Below are 27333 nucleotides of genomic sequence, written 5' to 3' on the forward strand. Positions count from 1 at the left end.
AAATATATTGATGTAAAATTGAATGTTTAAAACTGCGGGCACGTCTGGAACTTTCTGGGCAAATGGATTTGGTTTGCGGAGGGAGTACAAGGCAGAGTTGGCTGCGTCCCCTTTTTTGAATTTTTTTTTTTTTTTTTTTTGCCCTTTGAACGGTCCATGGTGCCTTGCGTCAGTATATAACGAATGTGCTTCGACAGCTCAGTTTAGGCGCCATTTACAAGTTGGAGTTCTCTGAGTCGATGAGACGCTCGATATGACAGTGAGCTGATTTTTCTTGAATATTTTTTACACATTTTGGATTCGCCGACAATTTTCCCAACTGCAATTTGGACCGGGGAAGCGACTTTTGTGGAGGATTTTGCGGAAGATACACGAAGAAGCCCGCGAAAAATTACTTAGTGGTCGGGTTCCGTCTATTTGCTGAAATGCATCATTTGAAAAGCGGATTATTTTCCCGTCTGACAACACTTTTACTAACTATTATCGGGAGCTGAAATGCGTAATGTAAACCGAGACCGCTTTTGTAAGTCGACGCGTTAATGCTCAGATGGCAGTTTTTTTAAGACCTTAAACTTCTCATCCTAAAAGCAGCACGGCAGATCCCAGGATGTCTAATGTTGGTGTATATACTCAAATATAAGATACGTCGACTCTGTTTGCGAAAACCATAATTAACTGCGTAATGCAGCTTTTCAGTCGATTTGAGTTGTGTTTAGTATAAAACATTTTTCATCTCTTCTCCAAAACCATCGTCACGACTCTTTCTCATTCACTCGCTCAAAGTTAGCCGGTTAGCTAACTTTACATACGCCGAGGTAGTAAACAGTAACAGTAGTGACGTGACAAAATACTTACGTGGCAAAAAAGTATTCCATTTCGAGAAACGTAGTTTCCACGGGAGGTCAAGTAACTGTTGCCAGGCTTGCTTGTTTAACCAGGTTACGTCTCATTAAAGATAATTATAATGTAACTAGTTTACCCTTCGATTAAGTTTACATTTTACATTGTAACGAATGAGTCGCCTACGGTTAATTTTTGGGGGGCTTTTGAGAGTCGGATAGAACTGAAATGCGTAAATAGTGGTCTTCATCTAAGATGCTTCTTGAAATATTGCTGTTTCCATTAAAAATGCTTCTTCTAGTTTGCACTTGTAGCGCTGCGATTCTTAAAACTATACTGTTTTTTTATGTATGGATATAAATAGTTAATTACATTAGGCTACGTTTCGTGACCGATTTCGTTTAGAGAGATTTCCAAAATGACTGTTAGCCATGACAAGACTAAAAAAACATGATTGACAGGCTCCAGCTCCACTCACCGATATACCTCCCGTTTTTTTTTTTTTTTTCTAAACCAGTAACTCCACCAACCCCCCTCCTTCAGACTTCAAATCATGCCATCTAAAACTGCAAAGCGCTCCACTGCCGCCGCCTCCTCCAAGTCAGGAGGAAAGGGGTCGCAGCCTCAGGATGATTCGGAGGACGAGCTGGACGTAACCCTACGAGGAACCCGCGCCAATGGCCAAGGAGAGCAGGCACCGCCGCCGAAGACTGGTAAGCAAAAAAGATTTGCTTTTAAATAACATCTTCTTGTGTGTATGCGTGTCTCAATCTAAAAAAAAAAAAAAAAAAAGTTGTTTACTTGGTGGCGTCTACACTAGTTTTTCGAATGGCTACTTTTGTCCTTTTTGTGCGGAGGTAATCAATAAATGTCAAATTGAGGCGTGGACTGTTCCACGTTGACTGGTTGTATATTTATTTGAATATGAAGCACTGGTGGTTGATCATGTAAGGGGCACGTGAATGTCACTCTGTCAATAATGTTTATGGATGCGACAGTCGCAGCTTGTTCGGGCAGGTCGTTGCGCGGCTTTTCTGTGTTGTGATGGTACCTTATAGAAACAAAAAGAGTATACCCGCAGCCTCCCCGATTATGAGCCACTCTGACACGAAAAAAAAAAAAGTGAAGTCTTTCTAACTTGTTTTGTTTGTGATCCTTCACCCCTCCCCCACCTGAAAGTGCTCTCGCATACACATTTTTTTTTGGGGGGGGGGGGACCAAAGTTGCACTCTATTTATCTATTTATTTTTGCCTGTGCCACAGATCCGCCTGTCGCGGAGGCTGCCGAGGCGGTTGATAGTCGCACTTTGGAGGAGATTCTTGATAGCATCCCTCCACCCCCGCCCCCAGCCATGACCAATGAGCCGGGCGCTCCTCGCCTCATGATAACTCATTTAGTCATTCGCAACTTCAAGTCGTATGCAGGGGAGCAGATTCTGGGGCCCTTCCACAAGGTACGACCCAAAAAATCGCAGCCACACTTTTGGTTAAGCCGTGCATTACACATGGGGGTTTGTTGTTCACGTTCTGTTCACATTTTGAGTCTTTGTGTCTTTTACAACGCAAACTTTAGTGTGTAATGGTGGATATAAAAGTTGTAAGTTAAGTTCTACATCATTTTTTCTGTCCTTTTTCCAAAGCATTTTTTTAAACTGGGGTTGTACACTACAAATCTTGCTTTTAATTTTATCATCTCTAAAGTTATTCTGTCTTCATTTTTTTTTGTCACCCAAATAGTTCTTTTTCCCTGTTTTCAACAGATTTTAGCAATATATCTGGAGGGGGGAAAAAATCCTGACTACACACACATCCACACAATACACACTCATGGCCATTTTGTTGTGTGGACTGTGCAAATGTTAAAAAAAATGTATTGACAGTGCCTCCTATTTTACTTGAATAATTTCTTTACGTATATTTTAACCCTTTCTGTCCCTGCAGCGCTTTTCTTGCATCATTGGTCCGAATGGAAGTGGCAAATCCAATGTGATCGACTCCATGCTATTTGTGTTTGGATACAGAGCTCAAAAGATCCGATCAAAAAAGCTATCAGTGCTTATCCACAGATCTGATCAGCACAATGATGTGCAAAGCTGTACTGTGGAGGTGCATTTTCAAAAAATTATTGATAAGGTATGAATATATATTAAAATATATTTATATCCCTTTGCTCTTTTGCTGTCACAGTACACTCATGCATTCACTGAAATTCTACAATATGGAGTTCCTAGGGGAGAAATTGGGTTGAGATATTTTCTGTGGGTTTTTTTTTCCACTGAATTTTAAAAGTAATTTCTTTCACTTTGTTTCATTAAATTAATATTGCCAGAGTCTTAGTACAAAAATGACTGAACACAGACATATCAGTCAGGGAAGTGACATTTCACACCCACACACAGTCAAACACCATTCATATGGTGCCACAGCCTTTCTGTTATTTCAAAATATTTTTGGGGATGATTGACCTTCTTGTAATTAGGCTATTTAATTGATGGCACAGGTATTTATCACCAAGGTAGCTTTTTAAATAAAAAGTGATTACAGTTCACGAGACAAATAGCTATAAAACTGAAAACAGTTTTAAGAATTGGATGAGGTGTAGGATTTATTTTCTATAGTTTTGATTTCCCCCCGCTTGTAGCACATTTTTATTTCTTCACTTTTAAGTGGAATAAAATTGTTTAATCGGGTGGGTGATTGAATTACTATGTAAGAATTGTTTTATAGCTTAATCCTTGAAACTACACGTCTGATCACTTCCTCTTTCTGAGTTTTTTTTTTTTAACAAGTGGTGTACACAGTTTAATGCAGTTTGCTCTAAAGTTAACTTGAGTATACTTAAACTATATATCAGCTTTCTCAATAGTTTGTCTATTGTTCTAGGGCCATAATTATTGTTCATGTTCTATTAGTGATTTTAGATTAATTACACTCGAGTCTATCTGCTTCAGATCTGATATGACCTTTGTGCACACACTTTTTGTGAGTTGTTTTTAGTGTAAGTGAATATATTTATTATTTTATATATATATATTTGAGTCTCATAAGAAATAGTTGATGTGTGGAGCTGCCTGCTTCTCTCCTGAGCTGTTGTGCCCTAAACTGCTATCTTCCGCCCCTCCCCCTCTCTGTGAGTCAGGAAGGAGATGACTACGAAGTCATCCCCAACAGCAAGTTCTATGTTTCTAGGAGCGCCAACAAAGACGATTCCTCATCATACTACATCAATGGTAGCAAAGCTCGATTCAAAGAAGTGGGCACTTTGCTTCGAAGCCACGGCATCGACTTGGACCACAACAGATTTCTTATCCTACAGGTAACTTGTCGTTAGTTTATCTGATGTAATCTTGCTTTTTTTTTTTTTTTTTCCTCTTTTTGTCCTTTCTATGACATCAAATTCTGTGTGGGATGTCTTTCTCTGACCAATTATCCAGTTAAATGTTTCACTGGTGTTTTTGCCTGTGGAATGGACCTGTTGCTGTCACAAAGGTTATCTCAACTGAGAGCTCTTAGAGTGCTATAGCAGCGCATCATGGTTTGATACAACGTGCATAAGGTTCAAACCATTATTTGCTGCTTCAGGATTTTAAGGAAATGCGTTTTTAATCCATTTGAAGATTTTAAACAGCCCTTTTGTTTGTTCCGAGGGAGTGTTTGGATAAATTGGTTAATAAGGGGGCAGTCAGATTTCACATCCTGTACCTGTCACACTTTAGCAGCACGTAAATATTGGCGTGATAGATGAACCCCAATATTGGCAGTGCTGCTTCAGTGTGGCTGGGTCAAACACCATCCATAATTAATTATTTTTTTGCTTGAATTTCTCTCAATTTAATTCCTTGCACTGTATGTTTTATCCTATATTTTTCTAGTTTTTGATTTCTTTATTTTATTTTTCATTTTTTTTAACTGAGCATAGTTGAACTGAGTTTCAAGCAGTTTGCTGGCTGCACTTTTTCTGCTGTGATTGTGTTACATGTGTGTCCTGAACATTATTACTGATTAACTTGAAGCTCATGGGGTGATGGCTCATGTCACAGTAACACCAAATGAGTGATTTCAGTGTGTTGTTGCTGCAATTGTAATTGTTTTACGTAGTGCGATTGTTTCTGGTGAACTTTTCTTACTAATCACTGTGGTTTGCTGGTTTCTTACAAGTGTGTGTGTGTGTGTGTGTGTGTGGTGTGTGTGTGTGTGTGTGTGTGTGTGTGTCTGTGTGTATTCATGATGACTCTTGCTGTCCTTGGATGTTAGATTTTCAGCTCAGTCTGTGACATAGCTACATGGCTATGGGAAGAGGATTAGGCTTGTTCTCCAAGGTCACTTTTCCAGGCCTCTGGCAAAGGGGAAGCTGTCTATTTAGTGCACTGGTCAGAGCAGGATGACATAGGGGATTTTTCTCTCCTGCTGCCTTCTCTTTTACTTTTATACATAAAAGTAATACGTGAGCAGACTTTTCCCCCTTTTACACAAAAGAAACCCATTGGATCTTTACATCTCAAATGGATTGTTTAGCTTGAAAGGGATCTTACCCAAGGCTGTCCTTTATCAAATCACTACAATTTAATTTCTAATCGGACATCCTTTTAGATGAGGAAAAATAATGTCCCCGGTATGGTTTGGAGGAGCTTGAAGAGAACAATTAATTTTCACTTTATTAGATAAGAGCCCCCCCCCCCCAAAAAAAAAAAAAAGTTAATTCTTATTTTGTATTTGTTCAACAATTTATTTAGCCAAGTGTACAAAAGGTAGTTGCTCTTACTTTCACTAAATGGTGGAAAAATGCATTTTGCCCCCCCCCATGCATAAGTGTTAGTAAGCATTTGTGTGTGACTGAGTAACTATTTATTTATTTATTCAACATTTATCCAGGTAAAGCAGTTCAGAACAGATTCTCATTTTATGAAAACAGCAGACTTCAACCCAAAATAAAAGTAAATACAAGACATATAATTAATTGTACAGTGTGTTAAATAAACTGTACACGAAACGCAAACTGATTAATACACCGTCGCTCCAGTCACACAGCTCTATGCTGATAAAAGATGAGAGAGATAAGTCTCCTTTGTCCAATAGGGGGGGTGATGATATCGTAAATGTCGCGATCACACTATGCATGACATTACTCAGCACAAGCTGAGTTTCAAAGTCAAACAACTGCAGTATTACATATTTCCCAAAAATGTTTAGATTTGTTTCCATTTTATTTTATTTATATTTATTTCAACTGGAGCTACCTTGTCACATGTTTTTTGTTGTTGTTGGGGCTCAGGGTGAGGTGGAGCAAATTGCCATGATGAAGCCCAAAGGTCAGACAGAGCATGACGAGGGAATGCTGGAGTACATGGAGGACATTATCGGGTCCTGTCGCCTGAAGGAGCCCATCCAAATCCTATCCCACAGAATTGAATTGCTTAATGAACAGAGGGGGGAGAAGGTGATTTATCTTCACTCATTATTCCTGTTTTTCGGCTTTTTCAAGTTTTTTTTTTTTTTTTGGGGGGGGTGCATAGCATATGTCACAAATGAGCTATGATCTGATTTTATTCATTTCTGTTTCATGTAATCCATAATTGCAGCGGCAGAATAATAACAGATAATTTAAAAATACAAAATCTGAAATACAGTTGAACTTCCAAAGTTGAATGCCTCAAAGGTTGAACAGGTCAGAGTTCACCAAATGGGGTAAAAACTGGCGGGGAAATACTTAAATGCCTCAAATGTTAACCAAAACTAGAAGTTCAAAGCATGACACTAAAGAAATTAAATAACTATTGTTTTTGTTTGTTTTTTAGGTTTTTTTTTTTTGTATTTTTTTTTGGGGTGGTGTGGTGTGTGTGTGTGTGCGCACGTGTGTGTGTTGCCACTAGGTGTAAGTGGTGGTGACCAAGAGGGCAGATGTAATGATAATCATAGAACTAAAAATGTAAAGTTACTTTATAGAAAAGGCTGTGCCTGTTCATTAAAATATGACCAATAAGATAAATTGAATATCAATTTCATATGTTTTACCAAGTAGCACTTCTTGCAACTATTTCCTACATAATGGCACAATGTGACGATCACTCTGCCAACAGTATGTGTATATTCATCTCCAAAGAGTGAGTACTTCTACCTTTTATTATATTTTTTTTTCTTATAATAGTATGACTGTTAAAATACCATTTTAAAAATGCCCACAGAGTTAATTCAGTTTTATAAGGCTGACAGTGAGTCTGATTTAATTCATTCAGTATTGTACTATTCCACTGGGAAGGAAATGAATTTAAAACTGGCTTATTTTTAATTTTCATTTATTTATTTTTGGGGGGTACATATGCTGCTAGTGCATGTGATTTGTGGTTGATACTAAATGATCAAACCTGCTCTCCTAGCTCAATCGAGTCAAGCTTGTGGAGAAGGAGAAGAATGCTCTCGAGGGAGAAAAGAACAAAGCTGTGGAGTTTCTAACTCTGGAAAATGACATCTTCAAACACAAGAGTTGCCTCTGTCAATATTCTATGTAAGTACACTTACTGTACTGTGTTAGTGTTCAAATCACATGATCCAGTATAAGCAAAATATAACTTGGCATTTAGTTTAACTTCTCCATATTAATTTGTCCCCCTGACATCTTCCTTTCTGTAAGTCACAATCTGCAAAAGTGCGTGGCAGGTAAAGAGCAGGAGAAGCAGAAGATCCTGGAGGACAGCAAGGAACTCACTGAGAAAAAAGCTAGGATATCGGAAGAGATTGAAAAAATGAATCAAGAGCTAAAAAATGTTGAGAAGTAAGACATTTTTCTCCTTTCTTTCTCCTATAAATAAGTCTGTTTTGCTTTGCGTTTTCCTAATTTCAGTCTTACTGTCTTTGCTTGTGCTTGAGGGAAAGAAAACTATGGTTATGTTAGTTGAATTTAATGTACCTCGTCTATAAAATCTGAAAATATTTCTCACCCTTAATATGGTGTTACCCCAATCCAGTAGATTTGTTCTTGTAACTATTTCCTCTTAAATTGTATATTTAAAAAAAAAAAAAAAAAAATTACTGGCATTTGGCCCAGCTTAAACAATGTTACTTAACCAGAAAACGGGACAAGATTACCAAGTACATGGAGACCCAGAAGGAGAAATTCACCCAGCTGGACTTGGAGGATGTTGACGAGCGAGAGAAAATCAGAAACTTAAAGAGCACCAACACCAATTTGCAGAAGCAGCTGGAAAAGGAAAAAAAGAAGGTGTGTAGACTTTTTAAATTTTGTCTTTATCCAGTTTGAGATAAAGTCATTGGAGCTGGTATGCTTTTTTTTTTTTTTTAATTGAGGATTAAGGATGGTTACCGGCCCCGAGACTAAATAAAGACCACAGTACCGATTCGCAGTTATAAAAACGGTATTGGGAAAAGTACTTCCATTTATTTATTTATTTTTGATTTAGTTTGTATGAATGTTATGTTGCCCATTTTTACCTCTGATCTAATTTGCAATAAAATATTTAAATTAAGATATTAGATTGACTACTTTCTTAGAGGTGAACCCTCTCCCACCAATCCAGCGCTGCACATGCAAGGCATGGCTGGGTCCCTCCCGTCCCCATGTGCTGTGCAGTCATTTTACAATATGATTCATAGTACTATATAAAAAAAATGTCTGGCGTGCCATACAGTCCTATTGCAGAGGCCACTCCATTTTCCAAAAATCTAAACTACTGATAAGAATACCGTTTAAGTACTAGGTTGAAAAACAGTACGGAATACTGGTAATGTTCAAATCCACTGCAGGTGAGAAAATTGTTTACAGTACAAATTCACCATTAGACTTTCACTTGATTCAAGCAGCAGTACAGCACTATATTTATTTATTTATTAGTCCTCCATCCAGCAAGCTGTATGGGTACCCGCAGAGCAGGAAATGCTCAGGGGAACACAAATTATTGTAATATTCAGAAATTAAATACACATGCAAGTAAGAGACAAAGAATGGAACAATTGCACTGCTTAATATCCTTTTTTCTGCAAAAGAATGTTTTGATAAAAGTTAATTTCAGATCACTTGACTTATTTCATACTGCTGAAAACCAAAAAGGTCCATTCTGTAAAAATATAAAGTCATGATTCATTTACAGTAATGCCAAAAAATAAGACACCTTAGTGTAAAGTAACTGCTACATGGCTCCTCCGGTCCATCATGTTACATCTATGTAGTGGGAGTTTGCTTTAATTTTTTTCTTAGTCGGAAAACTACAGAGTTCTTGTAAAAACAACATAAAAACGTTTCACGCTGTAAATCACATTTTAAAGGCAGCAAAAAAAAAATGTAGCTCACCTAGAGCATCCACTAGGGGGCTGTGAAGTGCCAGACCAGTGGATTGATGTCTCCCGTGTCACGGAGACGCACACAAGTTGAACACTGACAAACAAACAGTTCAGATAAGTGTCACATTGTATACATAGCCGCTCCACATAGAGTGGCAGCACTGTGGAGATGTGTTGATTTGAGGGGCAGGGGCAGGCGGACCCCCTCAGGGGAGCAGTGTTCTGCGCATAAGTCAACTATGGGCTGGCTTGTGTTACACTCCCCGACAACCACTTTCACTTTTCACCAGCAGTTAACCCCACAAGACTCCCATCTCACAGTGCCCCTTTGAACCAGGGGGTACAGAGCATTTAATTTATACCTTTTTGTCCTATCCCGTCTGTTGAAGATAAATTGTTGTTGATGCTGTGTTTGTGAATGTGTTGCGGCTTTCAGTTGGAAGAGGTGCGTGCTTTACCCGCCAACAAAGAAAAGGCCATCTCGGAGGCAACCGCTCGCCAGGAAGAATTGGAGAAGCAGCAAGTGAAAGAGCAAGAAAAACTCAATGCGGTGTTGAAGACCCTGAAAGAAGAGACCAAAGGCTTGCAACAAGACAAACAGGTATGGATGTTTGAGACCCAGCTGCTCTAGGTGGAAAATTTGCAATATGCAGAGGAATGAGGGAAAACCTTTTATATGCTGTGGGGTAAGGGAGCTTGACTGATTCGTGGCAAAGATGGGGCAGACTGAGAAAATAATTGATTTTCATGACTTCACTTTCGTCAGGACAGTGGAACAACTAGTTGGCCTCCCAGTTCTGAGGACGGGGGTTCAAATCCCGGACCTGCCTGGGGTTCAAATCCCGGACCTGCCTGTGTGGCGTTTGCATGTCCTCCCATTGCCTCAGTGCTTTTTCTCCTGGCACTCCGGTTTCCTCCTACATCCCAAAAACATGCATTAATTGGAAAGGCTAAGTTCCACTTAGGCGTGTTTGTGAGACTGTCTCTTATATGCAGTACGATTGACTGGCAACCAGTTCATGGTGTACACTGCATCCTGTCCAATGATAGCTGGGATAGGGTTCAGCACTCCCATGACCCTTTAAGCAGGGGTCAGGAACCTTTTAGGCTGAGAGAGCCATAAATGCCTAATATTTTAAAATGTAATGTCAAAAGAGCCATACAACATTTTAAAAGCTACATACAAGTGTATGTGTGCATTTATGAAAGACCAAGACTTAAAAAGTACAATATGTTTTTGTATTATTTTAAACAACATTGTTACGCTGTTGCTAACCAATGATGACAAAAGTACTTCTTGCCATTAATGCGACTTCTGGTGCTACATGGTTTCGCTGATGACTTCAGTCTTCTATACGTCGTTGGATTAAGTTTCATGCAGGCATTGAGACTTCCATCTGTTATTTGTAAACGGAATTCAATTTGATTTGCCATCATGATGCTACGATGAACAGTTCTTGCCGACAAAGGCATGTCTTTTATTCGTTTGATTATCTTGTCTTTATACAAAAGTTGTCAAAAAATTTTATTGGCAGCATCAAGCATGAATGTTTTGGCCTACCCCCCATGTGTGAATGGCTTTCAGCTTCTCACAATTGATAAAGTACAAACCTGCACACATCGAATGCCATAGCAAACTGTGGCAAATCTCTGCCTCATTTGCATTGGCTACACAACCAAAATTACGTGTACAGTATGTCGTTATGAGAGCTCTGCGAGCCATATGCAGCCATCAAAAGAGCAACAGTGATGGCCTGCTGTGGTGCTCCTTCACGACCTGGCTCTTTCTTTTTTTTTTTTTTTTTTTTTTCTCCCCTTTTGTCCCCCTATTCTTTTTGGTCCCTCAGGGGGACCAAAAACTGGGCTTTCTTTTTAATATGCACTTTTTGGGCAAATAGAGTAAGTGTTTTTATTGGTCATAAAATGATCCATTGCTGCAACAGCTTATTGGCTAACCTCACATGCAAATGAAAGTCCCCACCCCCTTTCCCTCAAACAGACATCATACTGAATTGCAACAAAATGGCGACTGAACTTTTTGTTTTTTCATATAAATATTACCATAGGTGAATAGGAACGCGGTACATTTAATGTTAAGTTTGCTCAAACATCTTGGATAAGTTGTTCTTGTCAGTTGTCTCAAAGACATATTTGATTGTACTCAAGTATTTACATCAAATTGTACTTTTATTTTGTTACAATAATCTACATGCAATGCACTGTTTTCTTTTATAATTGCATGGATGATCTATTTTTAGACTTTCATGTTTGACTTGGCTAAAAGTATTTCTGATGAGGCTATAGCACCCTCTAGCCTGCGTGTTGTGCCATCCCTGCCCTTCCCATATTCTTTAAATGCATATAAACTAATTAAAATAATCCTTAGCACTGGGGATGTTCCAATCTCATCACATGATCAAAAATCGGGGTCATTCCGGGTTTAGGATCAGATGAAAAAGTGATTTTAAAGCTTGCTAAGTGAAGTGTAATACTTCAAAGATACAAGACTTTTGCCAAATGAAACAATAATTGGTTTGTTTTAGTACTGGTATAGTTACTAACAGCCACACGCGGTATGTGTATGCACTTCCCAACACTCACACACAACTTACCCTCTGTAACAGAGCATTGTGGGCTTTTTGTCATGAAAATGTGGGGAGGGGAGTGGGCTAAAAAAGAAAAATGGTTTCAATACAAGGAGATGTGATATTACGTTCTGCTTTTAACAATACTTGCGCCAAGCTGAAAGATTTTGCTTAATAAATCTGCAAAGCCACTAGCTCATTAAACTGTGTCGAATCACTGTGATCCGCGTGCTAGCTCATCACAACAATGACAATTTACTATATTTGCAAAGACTACCGTGTCCATTTTATTTGTTGAAGGATATCTAAATATAGTAATTATCAGTCACTCACATTTGAAAAATTTACGGGTGTGGTCAGTCATGCCCGCAGGTGTGATTAGGGGTGGAATCTCAAGACCTTAAAATAACTTACTGAGATGTTATACCAGCGTATGTAGTTGTTACCTAATACCATAATCATAATTTGACACTGCACAGACTGAGACATTTTTAAAGAGGTCAAAAGAGATTAAATTTCAAAGCTAAATATTCATATAATCCATTTTATTTCATTATATTATGATCTTGCATAATTTACGACAGTATCTATTGTCAATCCATTGATGAAAGATAGCAGTAGATTATATCTTCCTAAAGCTTTAGGAGGGGAAAAGTTTTCAACTTCAAGATAACGCGGTATCACGGGGGAAAATGACCATTCGCATTTAGATATGGACAGACTATTCTAACAATAGAACTTAGATCAAATCAAAGTAAATCACAATCTCATACAGTATTATTAGTAGTATTAGAAACATTACCTATGTTATCTCCCAGAACTCAGGGGTGCCCAGATTCCCCCCCCTCCCCCAAGATCTACTTTTCAACGAGTCAGTCTCTCGTGATGGACAGGGGGGGTTGCATGCGTGAATCGCCGCGACTGCCTTAGATAGGAAGCCGGCTTGTTAGAGCGCGCCTTTGTGTGTGTGCTTGACATATTGGCCTCACCTGAATCAAGGGATGACATTGATAGTCTAACGTCTTTGGGGGACGCAGTCACACGATCAACCAAAACTGCCTTGCGATCAACGCATTGAGCACCCCTGGTGTAACTGAATTTCCTTTGACATGGTTCATTATGTTGATTACTTTCGACATAAATGCGCTCGCAGTACATGAAGCAGCTCGGAACATGTGCTTTTGGCATCACTTCCGAACATGCTCAGTACGGTTAACTTGCATTTCCTGTTCATGGGTATCAATACGGATCATTTAGGTTCAGGCTTGTTTTGTTACTGTTTATGAAATAAACATAGATTGTCAAGACTACACAAAACAAGAGACCTCTTTCAATACCTTTTTTTTTTTTTTCTACTCTGAACAAATTTTACGCGCATGATTTTTCGTGCTCGGCTGTGGAGATTTGCGAGTGCAATGGCGCACGGGCATGATCGTGCTCGTCAAATGTGAGTGACTGAAGTATCGCAAGGCCTAACTATGACAAAATTCCTGTGAAGAATGATTTTTTTTTGTTTGTGTGTTTTTGTGTGTGTGTGGAGGGGGTGTGGTCTTTTTGAGGTGGGGGGGTTCTTTTGCTTTTTACTGCTAAACAGGTTAACAATGTTCTGAAACTCATATTTGCCTTCTTTTTGACAGGGCAAAGAGAAAGAGCTACAAAAGCTAAACGATGCTGTGAACGAGACACGCTCTCGAATGGACCTGGCTCAGTCAGAACTCAACATCTACTTGAGCCAGCACAACAATGCAGTCACGCAGCTAAACTCAGTCAAACAGAACCTTCAGACCACATCGGACACACTGCGAGAACGCCGCACTGCTATTAAAGAATTGGAAGCTACCATACCACAAAAAGAGAGAGAGCTCAAGAAGGTAAACTAACAATTACTAGGTGTGTCCTGTCCATGGGCCAGCAAGTTCTTGAGGAGCAGCCATTTTTCTCTGCAGGATGAAGAAGAGCTACAGCAACTGATAAAGATGGAGAGCGATACTTGTCACATTGTGAGCAAAATGAGGCAGAAAGTGGACGAGGCCAAGAGCTCACTGTCCTCCAATCGCAGTCGAGGGAAGGTCCTGGATGCTCTCATGCAGCAGAAAAGTAGCTGCAGAATTCCTGGTATCTATGGAAGGCTAGTAAGTGGAAAATATTGTACCTTTCACTTTTGTAGTGTTTTCATGTCTAGCCACTGAGATGAGATGTGCGTGAGTCTCTTCCATGAAGACACAATGATGTTACAGCTTTTACCGGGTGTCTGCTGGTCCTTGAAAAGAAATGTTTCAAAACGATGACCCTAATAATCCTTCAAAATGATGTAATCCTTGAATCTGACACTCATGGGTCATAAAAATGGCAAGACAGTTTTATTATCCATCCATTTATTTTTCTATAGAATTCTTCCTCATAAGGATTGCGGGTGTGCTGCAACCTATTCCAGCTGAACGTGGGTAAAGAGGCAGGGTACACCTTCAGCCTGGTCCTCAGTTGCATACATACAAAGATTCACAAATTTAAGGTCTTTCAATCTGAGGTGACAAGAGAATGGGGAAAAAAGTTAGACCTCCACAGTTATATTTTGACAATGCTGACAAGTTCTCATGAATTCAGTTTGAGCCCCTATCGGCCACTCCAATGGTCTTATTTAGTGAATGACATTTGAGCACTTAAGTTTACCAAATGTCTTCAATTTTGCTTCTTGCAACCTGCAGATTTCCCGAGTCATTGTAGTGTTTTGTAAGACTTTTCAATTGCTCTGTTGTCTAGGCATTACTTTTTTTTTGTTTTTCTTTGCAGGGAGACCTTGGGGCCATTGATGAGAAATACGACGTGGCTATTTCCTCCAGTTGCGGTGCACTGGATCACATTGTGGTGGACACCATCGACACAGCTCAAAAATGTGTCACATTTCTCAAAGAGCAGAACATCGGCGTGGCCACCTTCATTGTTCTCGACAAGGTAAATGGCTCATGCTTGATTTTTGCTTTTGGCACTCAGGTCATTGGTCTGACCTCCTTTCTCCCCTCAGATGAAAGTGTGGGAAAATAATATGAACCCAATCCGTACCCCCGAGGAAAGCCCCCGTCTCTTTGACTTGGTGAGAGTGAATGACACTAGCCTGCGTCCGGCCTTCTACTTCGCCCTCAGGGACACCCTGGTAGCGCAGGACATGGAGCAGGCAACAAGGATGGCCTTCCAGAAAGACAAGCGCTGGAGAGTGGTGACCCTCAAGGGGCAGATCATCGAGGTGGCCGGTGCGTGGTCTGCTTTTTCTCTTCCAAACTTATACTCGTGTTTCATGTTTCTGATGTCCATTCTTCCTCCCACTGGCCCAAATGTGTTCCTACAGGAACAATGACTGGAGGAGGGAGAGTAATGAAGGGCAGGATTGGCTCCTCTCTGAACACAGAGGTCTCCCAGGAAGAGGTATGTACGAAGTACCAAGAATCATCACACATTTCTGAACATTCCTTCCAGGATGTGGGTGGACAATAATTTTCCAATGGGACCGTATGACAAACAAGCATTTTAATTTTTTTTTTTTTTTTTTTTATGTAAAGGGGCTAGTTTCTTGGTATTCTGATGTATACTTAGTCATTCAGTCAAAGTGAGTCTGAGAATCTTTTCCTCCCCCGTCACTATGACTGCCAGGTTCCCTACTGGGAGTCGTGTCCTGTGTATAAGTTGCCCCAGAGTGGTGTGATGCATCAAAATTTGGAGTGGAGAGGATATGGGGGAGAGCAGGGTTGCCAGAGACTGGTGTCCTGGATCCCACAACAATAAAAATAAGTCGTTGCACTTGCATTTAACACGTGCTCATCAAAATAAAAATCTTCTTTTCCTTTCAGCTTGTCCCACAAGGGGTCGCCACAGCGTGTCATCTTTTTTTCATCCATGCATATCTTGTGCATCTTCTGCTCTAACATCCACTGTCCTCACGTCCTCACTCACAACCTCCATCAACATTTTCTTACGTCTTCCTCTCGTTCTTTTGCCTGGCAGCTCCATCCTCAGCACCCTTCTACCAACATACTCACTCTTGCCTCTGCACATGCCCAAACCATCAAAGCCTGCTTTCTAACTTTGTCTTCAAAACATCCAACTTTGACTGTCCCTCTAATGAGCTCATTTCTAATCCTATCCAACCTGCTCACTCTGAGCGAGAACCTCAGCACTTTCATTTCTGCCACCTCCAGTTCTGCTTCCTGTTTCTTCAGTGCCACCGTCTCTAATCTGTACATCATGGCCGGCCTCACCACTGTTTTGTAAACTTTGCCCTTCATCCTAGCAGAGTCTCTTCTGTTGCATAGAACACCAGACACCATCCACCAACTGTTCCACCCCGCTTGGACCCATTTCTTCACTTCCTTACCACACTCACCATTGCTCTGGATTGTTGACCCTAAATATTTGAAGTCGTCCACCCGTGCTATCTCTTCTTCCTGTAGCCTCACTCTTCCCCCTCCACCCCTCTCATTCACGGACATATGTTTAATTTTACTTCGGCTAATCTTCATCACAATCTATTCAATTCTATTCTCTGTATTGTTGACCCCAAGTATTTATTATTTATCTAAAAAAAATAAAAATACTGCTTTTAAAATAAAAGTACTGCATATTTTATATTTATTTCAACCTTTAAAAAAATAAAAAAAACTGTAGTGTCAGAGACTTTCGATTCGCTGGCTGTAGCCCATGTGCAGTGCATGTAATTTGCCAGGGTCTGTTCTAGATTCTAATGACCTGTCTGTAGCTCGACAGCATCGAGAGCAAGCTGGATGAGAACGTGACAAAACTGAAGGGCTGCCAGGAAAGAAAGCTGCAGCTGGAGTGTAGCGTCCAGGACCTCCGCTCTCACCTCCGCGACATGAAAAATACACTGGAAAAATACATCACCACCGTAACAGTACGTAGCAAAATAATTTTAAGCGATATTACTGTGTGGAGTAACCTCCAATGGATGTTGCTCTTGATGTCTTCTAGAGTCTGCTTGACCGGGAGAGTACGCTAAAGATTAAGATTAAAGAGATGGAGGCCAATGTGGTGAATACTGTCCCAGAGAAGACCAAACAGAAGCAGATGGAGAAGACCCTGGAAGCCTTCACGAAAGGTGCCAGCGTACTGCAATTAACACTTTTTTTGTTTTCACTTTTTACTTTCTCACTTCTAAATATCCATCTGTCTATACATTTCCTGTTCAACTTGTCCTCATAAAGGTGAGTCCATTCTCGTGGAGTTTGGGCAAGAGGCAATGCACACTATGGACTGGTCGACAGTCTATCGCACGGCACATGGGCGACAAAATATTCACACTCCATTTAGATGGACTCTGTCTCAACCTGTGTGCGAGTTCTCTGTAAACAAGAAAATAGTTTGTAAAAGAGTAAGAATCAAAGGCATATGAAGGTTTGGCCACTTTTCACCTTACTTACTGTTTTTCCATCATTCGTGGCCTAAAAGTTTTTTTTTTTTTCTCATTAAAAAACATTTATAACATGAATTTAATACTGTGTTAGCATAGGTATGTGATAGCTTTTCAAATGATGTGCAAAAGCAGATTGCTGCTGCCAGATGAACAGAACAGATAAACTGAGGGTGCCCTGTATACTTTTAGGCATCTTTTTATGTCTCTAGGTTGTACATATTTAGGTATTGTGATGCTGTATCTGACATGCAAACGTCACTATTTTGCTTTCCAGACTTTGAAGCAGCAGCCAATAAAGCCGGAAAGTTGGAAAACGAAGTCAAGCGCCTTCACAACTTGATCGTGGACATCAACAGCCACAAAGTGATGACTCAGCAAGAAAAGGTAGACAGAATCCACAAAGATCTCGAAGAATGCATCGGCATCATCATGAAAGCCAAGGTTGTTATCAAGACTGCAGACCGGTAAGCATCAGCTCTGGGCATCTGAAACCTCGGACCCTCCGTTAGTTTCACGTTGACCACTCTCTAATCTCTGTGCAGCAACGTTATAAAGTGCGAGGAGAGCATTACTCGCATGCAGGCAGAGTTGGAGGACAACCAGAAGACTTTGGCGAAGTCCACAGAGAGATTGAAGAAACTGGAGGACGAGGCGGGAGGGATCATGAAAGCTTGTCAGGAAGCTGAGGTCTGAATATGTCCTATTTGTAGGGTTATTCTTTCCCCAGATTCAGGAGGGAATGTCCACATAGCACATTCTCCACTGGCTCAGAGAAATGCGTTAGTGGTATTATGTAAATTATTGGTCTTAAATGGTTGGTTTTAATCGTCCATCCATTTTTTTTGTACCACTTATCCTCACTCGGGTCAGAGCTGTACTGGAAGCTATCCCAGAGCAAAAGGCGGTGTGCACTCTGAACTGGTTGAAGGGCACATATAAACAAACAACCACTTGCACACACATTCACACCCATGTGCAATTTAGATTCTTCAATTTCCCTATTATGCATGTTTTGGGAATGTAGGGCGAAACTCAATACCTGGATTAAACCCACATACGGATACTGTGCAAACTCAAATGCGAAGCTGCATTTGAACCCAGGTCCTCAGAATTGTCAGGCAGATGTGCTAACCAGTCGTCCACCATGGCGCTAATGTTTTAATGCTGTGCTTCTGTATGTTAGTTATGGCCAGTTGTTGGGAAAGAAGGAATGAGCATTTTTATTTCCTGATGACAGACATTTCAGCATAGTTTCAGCAAAGCTCCTGAAGCCCAAGGTAACTGGTCAGTGAGAGGCAACAGGGCTGCGTAAGTTAAATGAGTGACACTTTGTCGGCCACGCCTTCTGTCTCTGATTGGTTGTTTTTCCTAGGGGGCAGTGGTTTCTTTATCTAATTAAAGGTGCAGGATGAGGCCTGTGATGAAAGATTCTTCACAAGTCATTTTCGCCGACTACTGTCAGTTTACACAGGAGGCTTTAGTTCCAACATTACAAACTCCGCTATAGATGCCGTATTCCCCTCACGTGGGCGAGGAGAACCATCTAACTTCACATGGAAGGTATGCCTAAGACAAAAAAAAAAAAAAAATGTTGGTTCTTGCATGTAAGACCTTTCCATTTAAAATACTGTACCGGCAAATTTCTGTTCATTCCAATGGAAAGTTTCTTGATTTGGATTGTATTGTCACTTTCCATGAATTTATTGGAAACTTTCTATCCCTACGTGACACACTTACAGTTGAAAAGAATGTTCATTCAGGTTTTTAAGATACATATGCCGTCACCATAGGCTAATACTGCTAGTGCAGTTTAAAATAAATCCAACACAGTGCAAATAATGTCAGAAATCTCAGAGCCGAAGGCAGCCATCTCTGAATTTTATATGCAGTGGAAAGACCCCAGCAATTCGGTTTAATCACATGATCCTAGAGGGACGATTGCTTCATGAATCTTCTTGTTCTTCTTGTCAGGCTGCGCTGCCCGAGGTGCAAGAGAAGTATCAGACAGTTGTGAAGGAGATCACGGCCCTGGAGAAGCAGGAACGAGCCCTTCAGGAGGAGTATTTCAACATAGAGCTACTCACGGAGCAGATAGAGGCCAGACTCGGAGAGTACAAGGACAAGATAAAACACTGGCAGAAGGAGGTGGGCACCGGCGAGACCACGGACCGGCTTTCTTGATGCTGTCGTGCTGTAATATTGTACCCGTCCCCAGGCCGCGAAGCTGTCTCTGCACGCCATCGAGGGCATGCCACACGAGGAGTTTCCTGTTCTTACAGCCGAGCAACTTGATGAAATTACCGACCGCAACATCATTAACAAGATAATGACCTTGGAGACCAAGTGTGCTCAATTAAAGCCCAACCTCGGAGCTATTGCCGAATACAAGAAGAAGGTACCAGTGTGGCACAAAGATTCCCGGGTCGACTGGGTCCCCACTTTGAAAAGCCCGTACGGTCCTTGAAGAATTAGTACAACAGTGCTTTTTTTTTTTTTTTTTTTTTTTTAAGCATTGCACTACAACATCTAATTTGCTTGATTTTACAGAATTATAAACACTCATGGGGAAGTCCAATTTACACGCAGTTGTATGTTTAGCACACAAAAGACTCAAACTTTTTCCCATACTAAAAAGGAATATGTATTTATTGTATGTTTATTGAGGTTTACCTATTATACAGATTTACAGCAACAGGAAAAAATTAAGGACACCATGTCGTTGGTGAAAGCGCTTGTGCTCTCGCTCCAAATGCATTTGACTATTGACAGCCCCATCGCCAATTAATGTTTGTGGCCCACTGGTTGGTTGCACTGTCCCCCCCGCCCCTCCCCTCCCCTTGTATAATTTATTTTCATACCTTTCAGCGGTTCTGGGAAATGAGCATTCTTTCAAGGGTCTTGAAGAAATTGAGCAAATTAATTTGAGTATTTGTTTTGCATGGCCTTTTCCTCTCTCTCTCTCTCTCTCTCTCTCTCTCTCTCTCTCTCTCTCTCTCTCTTTCTTTTTTTTTTTTTTTTTTTTTTGCGCTGCAGCCACTGTCCACAGCTGTTCCCTTGGGGTTGAAGAAATATTGATTGCAGAGCAACCAGATTCCTCATCAATTTGTTGTTGCTCTGTTGTCCCATGCGTTTTAAGTACATTTCTCCTGGCTGATTTACTGTTTCTACAAGCTAAATCAATGTTATTTCCGGAACTGATTGGCTGTCTGTTAGCCTACTCCTCTGCATTGTTTTGAGACATCAGCGAGGTCCCTTCCTTTTTTTCCCCGAATTTCCATTTAGCTCCACAAACCCTTCAAGGCAGTTCATTTTTCTCTCCATGACCGCCATCTTCTGGAGGAGTTTGTGATAGTGTTCTATGGAAAAGGGAGGCTTACAGCACGCTTGTGCTTGTAGCAGGCCACACTCACATTTTGGTGAGGGAGTAATAAAAAAAAAAAAAAAAATGTTGAAATATGGTTACGACCAACTAAAAATAAGAAAAGTCCCACACATTTTAAAAGCATAGAGGAGCCGCTGCTTCTGGTTTCTTTTAGGATGAAAAATGAGTTTATCAGCAAGACAAAAATGCAAGCGGAGCAAGCTGCAATAGTGTCAGCGCTGTAACAAATCCCCTTTGGTTTGTGTAGTTATGGATCACTCAATACACAAATCTCCCTGTGATTGACACTCAACAAGTGCTAAATTAACAGTCTGATCCTAAAGGGATAAGGATAAGCAAATGGAATCTTCTGTTGACCAAATTTCACACATGACTGAAGTGTGTTTCTTTCACCTGCACACGCAGGAAGAGCTGTACCTGCAGCGCGTGGGCGAGCTGGATGAGATCAACACCCAGCGGGACAACTTCAAGCGCGGCTACGCGGACCTTCGCAAACAGCGCCTCTCGGAGTTCATGTGCGGCTTCAACATGATCACCAACAAGCTGAAAGAAAACTACCAAATGCTTACACTCGGGGGCGACGCCGAGCTCGAGCTGGTGGACAGTCTGGATCCCTTCTCCGAGGGCATTATGTTCAGGTGCGTACAGTATAGTTTTACTGATTTCATCACCTCTGTCCTAACGCTCAACTTTGTCTGTGCAGTGTTCGACCTCCTAAGAAGAGCTGGAAAAAGATCTTCAACCTATCAGGAGGAGAAAAGACCCTCAGTTCCCTGGCTCTGGTGTTCGCCCTGCACCACTACAAGCCCACGCCGCTCTACTTCATGGACGAGATCGACGCGGCGCTCGATTTCAAGAATGTCTCCATTGTCGCCGAGTACATCTACGTGAGTATGAACCGATGCGTCATTTCTTCTCACCTCAGTACCGCATTCGCTACACTGTCGCTTACATTTGATTGCAGGAGCAAACCAAGAACGCTCAGTTCATCATCATCTCTCTACGAAACAACATGTTTGAGATCGCCGATCGCCTCATCGGCATCTACAAGACGGACAACACCACCAAGACCGTCGCGATCAACCCTAAGACCATTATGTTACAAGACCAAGACGCCGTCGTTGCCTAGGGAGAACTCTCACTTCAATCTTTATCCTGTATTCTATGTTAAAGTGCTGCTATTGTTTTTGTTACACGGTAAATAAAGTTTTCAAATCTGAAGGGCAGATATTGGTTTACATCAATGAAAAGGTGATTTAAGAAAGATATGCACCTAAACTGGTGTTTGGGTTTTTGTTTTGAATAGTAACAACAAAATTTAAAATTTTGCCATAGTCCAACTGGATTCTCATTTGGTCCTTGGGTCAGGTTCTACCTGGAAGAAAGGTGTTACTGTATTTTATAAGTCTTCAGTCTCAACAAATGGCAATGACCTTTGGAGTCCCTCAAGGGTCTGTTTTTGGACACCTATTCAGCCTGTATATGCTACTTGGGTCAAATTCCTCAGAACTAATTCTATCACAGCTATGTTATCTAAAAAGGATTACTATTAGTGAATACAATATAAGGACTCACCCTCATTAAAAACCAAAGGCCAAGTCTGAAACCTGCTTATACTCACAGTCCAATTAGATTTTGAACAGATAAATTACAAACACTACCTTCTACCATTTGAAGAATATCTACAGTAAAGGATTGCATGTGTCAAGCAGACCAGGAGAAGCTGATCCTTGCTTTTATCTCAAGTGACTTGACTATTCTAATGTTCTTCTCCAACCACCCCCCCAAAAAAAGCATTAAAACATCTTCTGCTCATTCAGAATGATGAAGTCTGGGTTCTGACCAGAACATTCCATTCTATTTTCAAGGGTCACAGGAGTGCTTTGAGCTCATTCTATCTATCCATCCACTTTCTTCACCGCTTATCCTCACAAGAGTTGTTGGGAGTGCTGGAGCCTATCCCAGCTGTCAACAGGCAGGAGGCAGACACCCTGAGCTGGTTGCCAGCCAATCACAGGGCACATAGCGACAAACAGCTGCACTCGTTATCACACCTAGGGGCCATTTAGAGTGTCCAATTCATCTTGCATGTTTTTGGGACGTCGGAGGAAACCCACACAGGCACGGGGAGAACATGCAAACTCCACACAGGCAGGTCCGGGATTGAACCTGGGACCTCAGAACTGTGAGGCCAACGCTTTACCAGCTGAGCCACAAAATAAGCTCCATCCCCTTATTCAAAAACAGTATATTTTAAATTGAAAGGGCAGAAAATACCATTTCATTCAAATTGAGGATTTAAAATCACAAAACTATTATTGATAAATTATCAATTAGGTGGCGTAGGCTCCATTCACCAACAAATGTAACATTCAATAAACACTTCAGATAATGTAGATCGATATGGGCATGTGAAAACTGTCAAATTATTTTGTTAGATTTTTAATAGAGTGTTCAGAGCAGTTCTTAGGAATGGTTCCAAACAATTTGTTTCAAAAATAAAAATGAAGGATTGTGCAAAAGACAAGGGTGGTTATTGCTAATACTGTACCGTACAAACGCATTCTCCGCTACATAAAAAGATGCACAAGTCAGCTTGTGAATAGAGGGCAGGGGTCAAGTGGTGATGTCAGAGTGGTGAAGAAAGCAGTCATCTGCTGCAACAACATTTCTACTGCAGACAAGAGATGTGAGCGCCATCTTAGGAGAAGCGCCTCAGTTACTGTGTACGACGATTCCATCCAATCCCCGATTGCTGTAAAAAGCTCTTCTCTCGGACCGCGGCTGAACCGACCCGCGCCGAGCCAGCACAGCGATGACAGCAGCAGAAAAAACAAACACAACAAAAGCAGTTGGGCCTGCAGCCCGTAGGAGTCTTGCGACAGTCCTTCGTGAGCCTCGGCGGCGCCGCCGCTGCACCGAGTGCAGCAGTAGACCGCGGGGACGGGGGCCTCGTCTAGACTTCCCAGGGTGACGGCGGTCCAGTGCTGGTGCAGGTAGTCGGCCGCTCGCGGCGTGACCGAGAGGTTGAGGGCGGAGGGGAGACTGGCGCCGGTTAAGTCCTCCACTCGCTCTTTGAACATGTGAACCTTCTCCAGGAAGATCAGCGGCGAGTCTTCCTCCTCGACTGATGCCGCCAAGGAGACCAGGTCCAGCTGCTCCTCCTGGGAGCAGACCAACACCACCGTCACCTTCCTAACACTTTCCTTATTTGTAACTCCCAGACTAATACAGTAAGGAAAATAAGTATTTAAACACCCTGCTAAATTACAAGTTCTCCCACTTAGAAATCATGGCGGGGTCTGAAATTGTCATTGTAGGTGTGCATGTCCACTGTGAGAGAGAAAAAGAAAAATCCAGAAATCACCAAGTATGATTTTTTTTAATTTGTGATACAACTGCAAATAAGTATTTGAACACCTGTCTTAGCAGCTAGAATTCTGACCAAAGACCTGGTAGTCCGCCTTTAAAAGTCCACCTCCACTCCATGTATTATCCTGAATCAGATGCACCTGTGTAAGGTCGTTAGCTACATAAAGACACCTGTCCACCCCATATAAAATCCCTCCTGCAATGTGTGCAAACCTAGTGAACAACTACAGGAAACATTTGACCTCTGTAAATGTAAACAAAGGCTACTATACCAAATATTAACATAGGTTTTCTCAGGTGTTCAAGTATGTATTTGCAGCTGTATTACACAAATAGTTAAAAAAAAAAAAAAAAAAAAAATCATACATTGTGAATTCAGGATTTTTCTTTTTATATTCTCTCTCTCTCTCTCTCTCTCTCTCTCTCTCACAAGTGGACATGCACTTACGATGAAAATTTCAGACCCCTCCATGATTTCCAAGTGTGAGAACTTGCAACATAGGAGGGTGTTCGAATACTTATGTCCTTCACTGCTAATTAAAACAAAATGAAGTCCAAACATTTTCCCATCCTACAAAATGTCATTCGTCGACTGAAAGAAAAATAATTTTATCACGATACACACCTGGAGCTCCTTGACCCTGCGGATGAGCGGGTCGTAGGCCCCCGAAACCTCCGCCAAGGCCTTGTCCAGAACCTCCAGGTAGGCTTGTTTCTTCCGAGCCAACGCGGCTTCCAGTGTGTGAAAAAACTGAGCGACTTCGTCTCGGTCCTGCCTCAATAGACCCTCGCACCGGGCCTTCTCCTGCGCCAGCTGTTCGCCCAGCTCACAAACCTGACACACACAAACTTCGATTGAGCCTAACATTCTGTTTAGAATTCAGTTCGAAGCCCAAAACGCTCACCCGTGCCCATCTGTGCTCAGAGAGCCGTGCCAGCAGGAGCGAAGGGGTCTGCTTCTCTCTGGCGAAAGCCGCTTGCAGGTCGTCGATGGCGTGGCCCTGATGCTGGCCCACGGTCAGACACAGGCCGCAGATGAGCCTGCGGTCTCGGACGCAGTACATGTTGAGGGGCTGCCTCGGGTGCTCCGGACACAAGGGGACTCTCGGCTCGTTGTCCCGCCGGTACTAGAAACAGACGCACGACGGGTCAATTCAAGAGAAGCAACGAGGCACGAAAGAGGAACTTTCACAAGTTCTACTTTTTCGATGATGGCGCGAAGGGACACGTTGGTGGGCAGCGCGCCCACCCCGGCCACGGGCAGCTCCACGACACCCCGGCAGTTGGGGCACTTGAGCGGCTGCCGCAGCGGGCGCCAGATGGAGCTTTGGGACGCGAGGAGCAGGCCGTGCAGGCAGGCGCGGCAGAAGGTGTGCGAGCAAGGCAGCACCCGCGGGTCCGAAAACAGCGAGTAGCACACCGAGCACGTCAGGTCCTCCTCCAGGTTGTCCATGCTGGAAACTGAAATCGGAACGGACCACAAGATGGAGGAAAAGTGGTCACATTATTAGGTACGCCTCCACAATCTTATTGCCGCCAATACAAGAACTCCGGGAAAAAAATAACAAATACAAAAAATGACATTTTTATCACAGTTGACAGACTGCACTGTCTGCAAGTCTGAAATAAATCTCTTATTTTGAATCGTGTTAATCCTGTTTCATTTCCAACAGAGAAAGACAGGGGAGATATTGTTACATAATACTGGAACTGAATATTTGCATTCAGTTTGAGGAGTTTGCTCAAACGATAACAAAAGCACGGGAACCACAAAACCGGAGGGGACAGGGCAGAGAGGCTCCCGTTACATTTGTGGTCTCCTCCAGTTACAGTCGGAGACTTTATCCCAATACCGACGCATGGCAACCACGCAAGTCGAGTTGCAATCGATGACGCGTCCGTACTCCAGAGATGGACTGGACATGGATGGATCTGATTGGGCTGAAGGTTCACCTTCCACCAAGATAATGACCAGAGGCACACAGCTAAAAAAAAAAAAAAAAAAAAAAAAAAAAAAAAAAAAAAAAAAACAAGGAGTGACTTCAGAACCACTGTGGCTGTTCTTGAATGGGCCGGCCAGTGCGAAGACTTAAACCCAATGGAGCATCCCTGGAAAATTGTGGAGGATCCCCAAATCCAGGTGTGCATCATCCCAAAAAGATTCATGGCTGTTGTCGCTCAAAAGGGTGCTTCTACTAAATTACTGACCAAAGGAACTGAATACTTACAGCCGTGTGACATTTCAGTTTTTTCACTTTTTAATAAATCTGCAAAAATGTCAACAATTCAGTTTTTCAACAATATGGTGTGTAAAAATATTGATTTTCGCAAGTGGCTGCAATGGCTAGCTTTCCAATTACGCCATCTTGTGTGTCATGGATGTCAGAGAACACAGGTGATAGGTGAAGCGTGATTTTTTTTTTTCTATCGTTAATTTATCCGATTGATCGAAGGGTGGCGGTGACGTCATTGGAAATCTATCCATACAAGTGAGCATTTTAAGGGAGTCTGAATGCTTTTCTAACACACTGTATTGTATGCATATAAAACACAACGTTGCAGTAGTTCTTCGTCACTTTCTTTTTTAAATTCTTAATGTCCGGTAAACCGTAAATGTAAAGGTTGTTTAACAGCTACGAAGGCTTGGCAGGAATGTCGTTTGTCCATCGTTACAACGGTCTTTCGTTTGATTATCAGTTACACTAGCACTCATTTATCAAGTAAGCAGAGGGTTGACTTAGCAACTACAATTTTAATCGAGTTTCCTTCGCCATTTCCACGAACTTACCTTCAGCTCAGCGTTCGTTTCCAAAGTTTTCTTCCGTTTCCGGTTCGGCTTCGCCTTATGAAGACCGCCAAATTCACTTTCCACAAATATGGTTTATTCTAGGGCGTGGAACTTAAGTCACAAAAAAAAAAAACCTGCTTATTGGCCATGAGATGTTTGACTTGTAAATACGCCGAGGTCATGTTTTCATCGCGGGCCATGATCAACTTTTTAAACTTTCGATAACGAAAACGCAACGTCTACCAGTACGCATGCGCAAGCAAGGGTTTTCAACCAATCAGGTTCCATTCTGGTCAAATTCAATAGAAACTGCCAATCAACGGCTACTGGTGAGTAAACGTCTTTTATTCCCACTAGGGTGAAAAAAAAAAACCACACACACACAGTTTCTCTAAATGGGGTTCTCCATTTTTTATTTTTTCCAGACAACCTAAGCTGTAGCCTCCCCCCCCCCAAAAAAAAAAAAAACATTTGAATTAGCCACCTCGTCTTCACTGTCAGTTTTTGTTCTTGTAACGATTTCAAATCAGATCTGTGCTAATGCGCAATGCTGAGGATAAAAATACCCCCGTCCAACAGAAACTTTTGAACAGAATGTGTAATTATGGATAGGTTTCCAATTACACCATCTTGTACTATAGAGATCAGAGAACAC

General features: G+C 41.6%; 2 protein-coding genes across 4 annotated transcripts; one reads left to right on the forward strand and one right to left on the reverse strand.

Moving 5' to 3' along the window:
* The first annotated feature begins 120 nt into the window (after positions 1 to 120).
* smc4 (structural maintenance of chromosomes 4) lies at positions 121 to 21886 on the forward strand. Of its 3 annotated transcripts, XM_061827265.1 has the most exons (25): positions 121 to 259; positions 1358 to 1553; positions 2104 to 2294; positions 2782 to 2973; positions 3980 to 4156; positions 6113 to 6277; positions 7215 to 7342; positions 7469 to 7609; positions 7906 to 8056; positions 9569 to 9733; positions 13355 to 13588; positions 13664 to 13849; positions 14508 to 14669; positions 14740 to 14965; positions 15061 to 15137; positions 16465 to 16617; positions 16695 to 16821; positions 17411 to 17600; positions 17679 to 17823; positions 18538 to 18696; positions 19108 to 19281; positions 19352 to 19531; positions 20924 to 21156; positions 21222 to 21405; positions 21483 to 21886. In XM_061827265.1, the coding sequence occupies exons 2-25, from the start codon at positions 1394 to 1396 to the stop codon at positions 21645 to 21647; spliced, it is 4065 nt and encodes a 1354-aa protein (XP_061683249.1). In that variant the 5' UTR covers positions 121 to 259; positions 1358 to 1393; the 3' UTR covers positions 21648 to 21886. The 3 variants fall into 3 exon arrangements, with proteins under 3 accessions (XP_061683249.1, XP_061683251.1, XP_061683250.1); XM_061827267.1 differs by lacking the exon at positions 6113 to 6277; XM_061827266.1 differs by lacking the exon at positions 18538 to 18696 and having other exon boundaries at positions 122 to 259.
* Positions 21887 to 22944: 1058 nt separating this feature from the next.
* Positions 22945 to 26887, reverse strand: trim59 (tripartite motif containing 59). Its single transcript, XM_061827270.1, has 5 exons — positions 26679 to 26887; positions 25092 to 25351; positions 24796 to 25017; positions 24516 to 24725; positions 22945 to 23682 (listed from the first exon to the last, which is right to left on the reverse strand). Exons 2-5 carry the CDS (start codon positions 25341 to 25343, stop codon positions 23110 to 23112), a joined length of 1257 nt encoding a protein of 418 aa, XP_061683254.1. The 5' UTR covers positions 25344 to 25351; positions 26679 to 26887; the 3' UTR covers positions 22945 to 23109.
* Between the last annotated feature and the right edge of the window lie 446 nt (positions 26888 to 27333).

The sequence above is a fragment of the Syngnathoides biaculeatus genome, chromosome 8 (assembly GCF_019802595.1).
Source record: "Syngnathoides biaculeatus isolate LvHL_M chromosome 8, ASM1980259v1, whole genome shotgun sequence".
Lineage (NCBI taxonomy): Eukaryota > Metazoa > Chordata > Actinopteri > Syngnathiformes > Syngnathidae > Syngnathoides > Syngnathoides biaculeatus.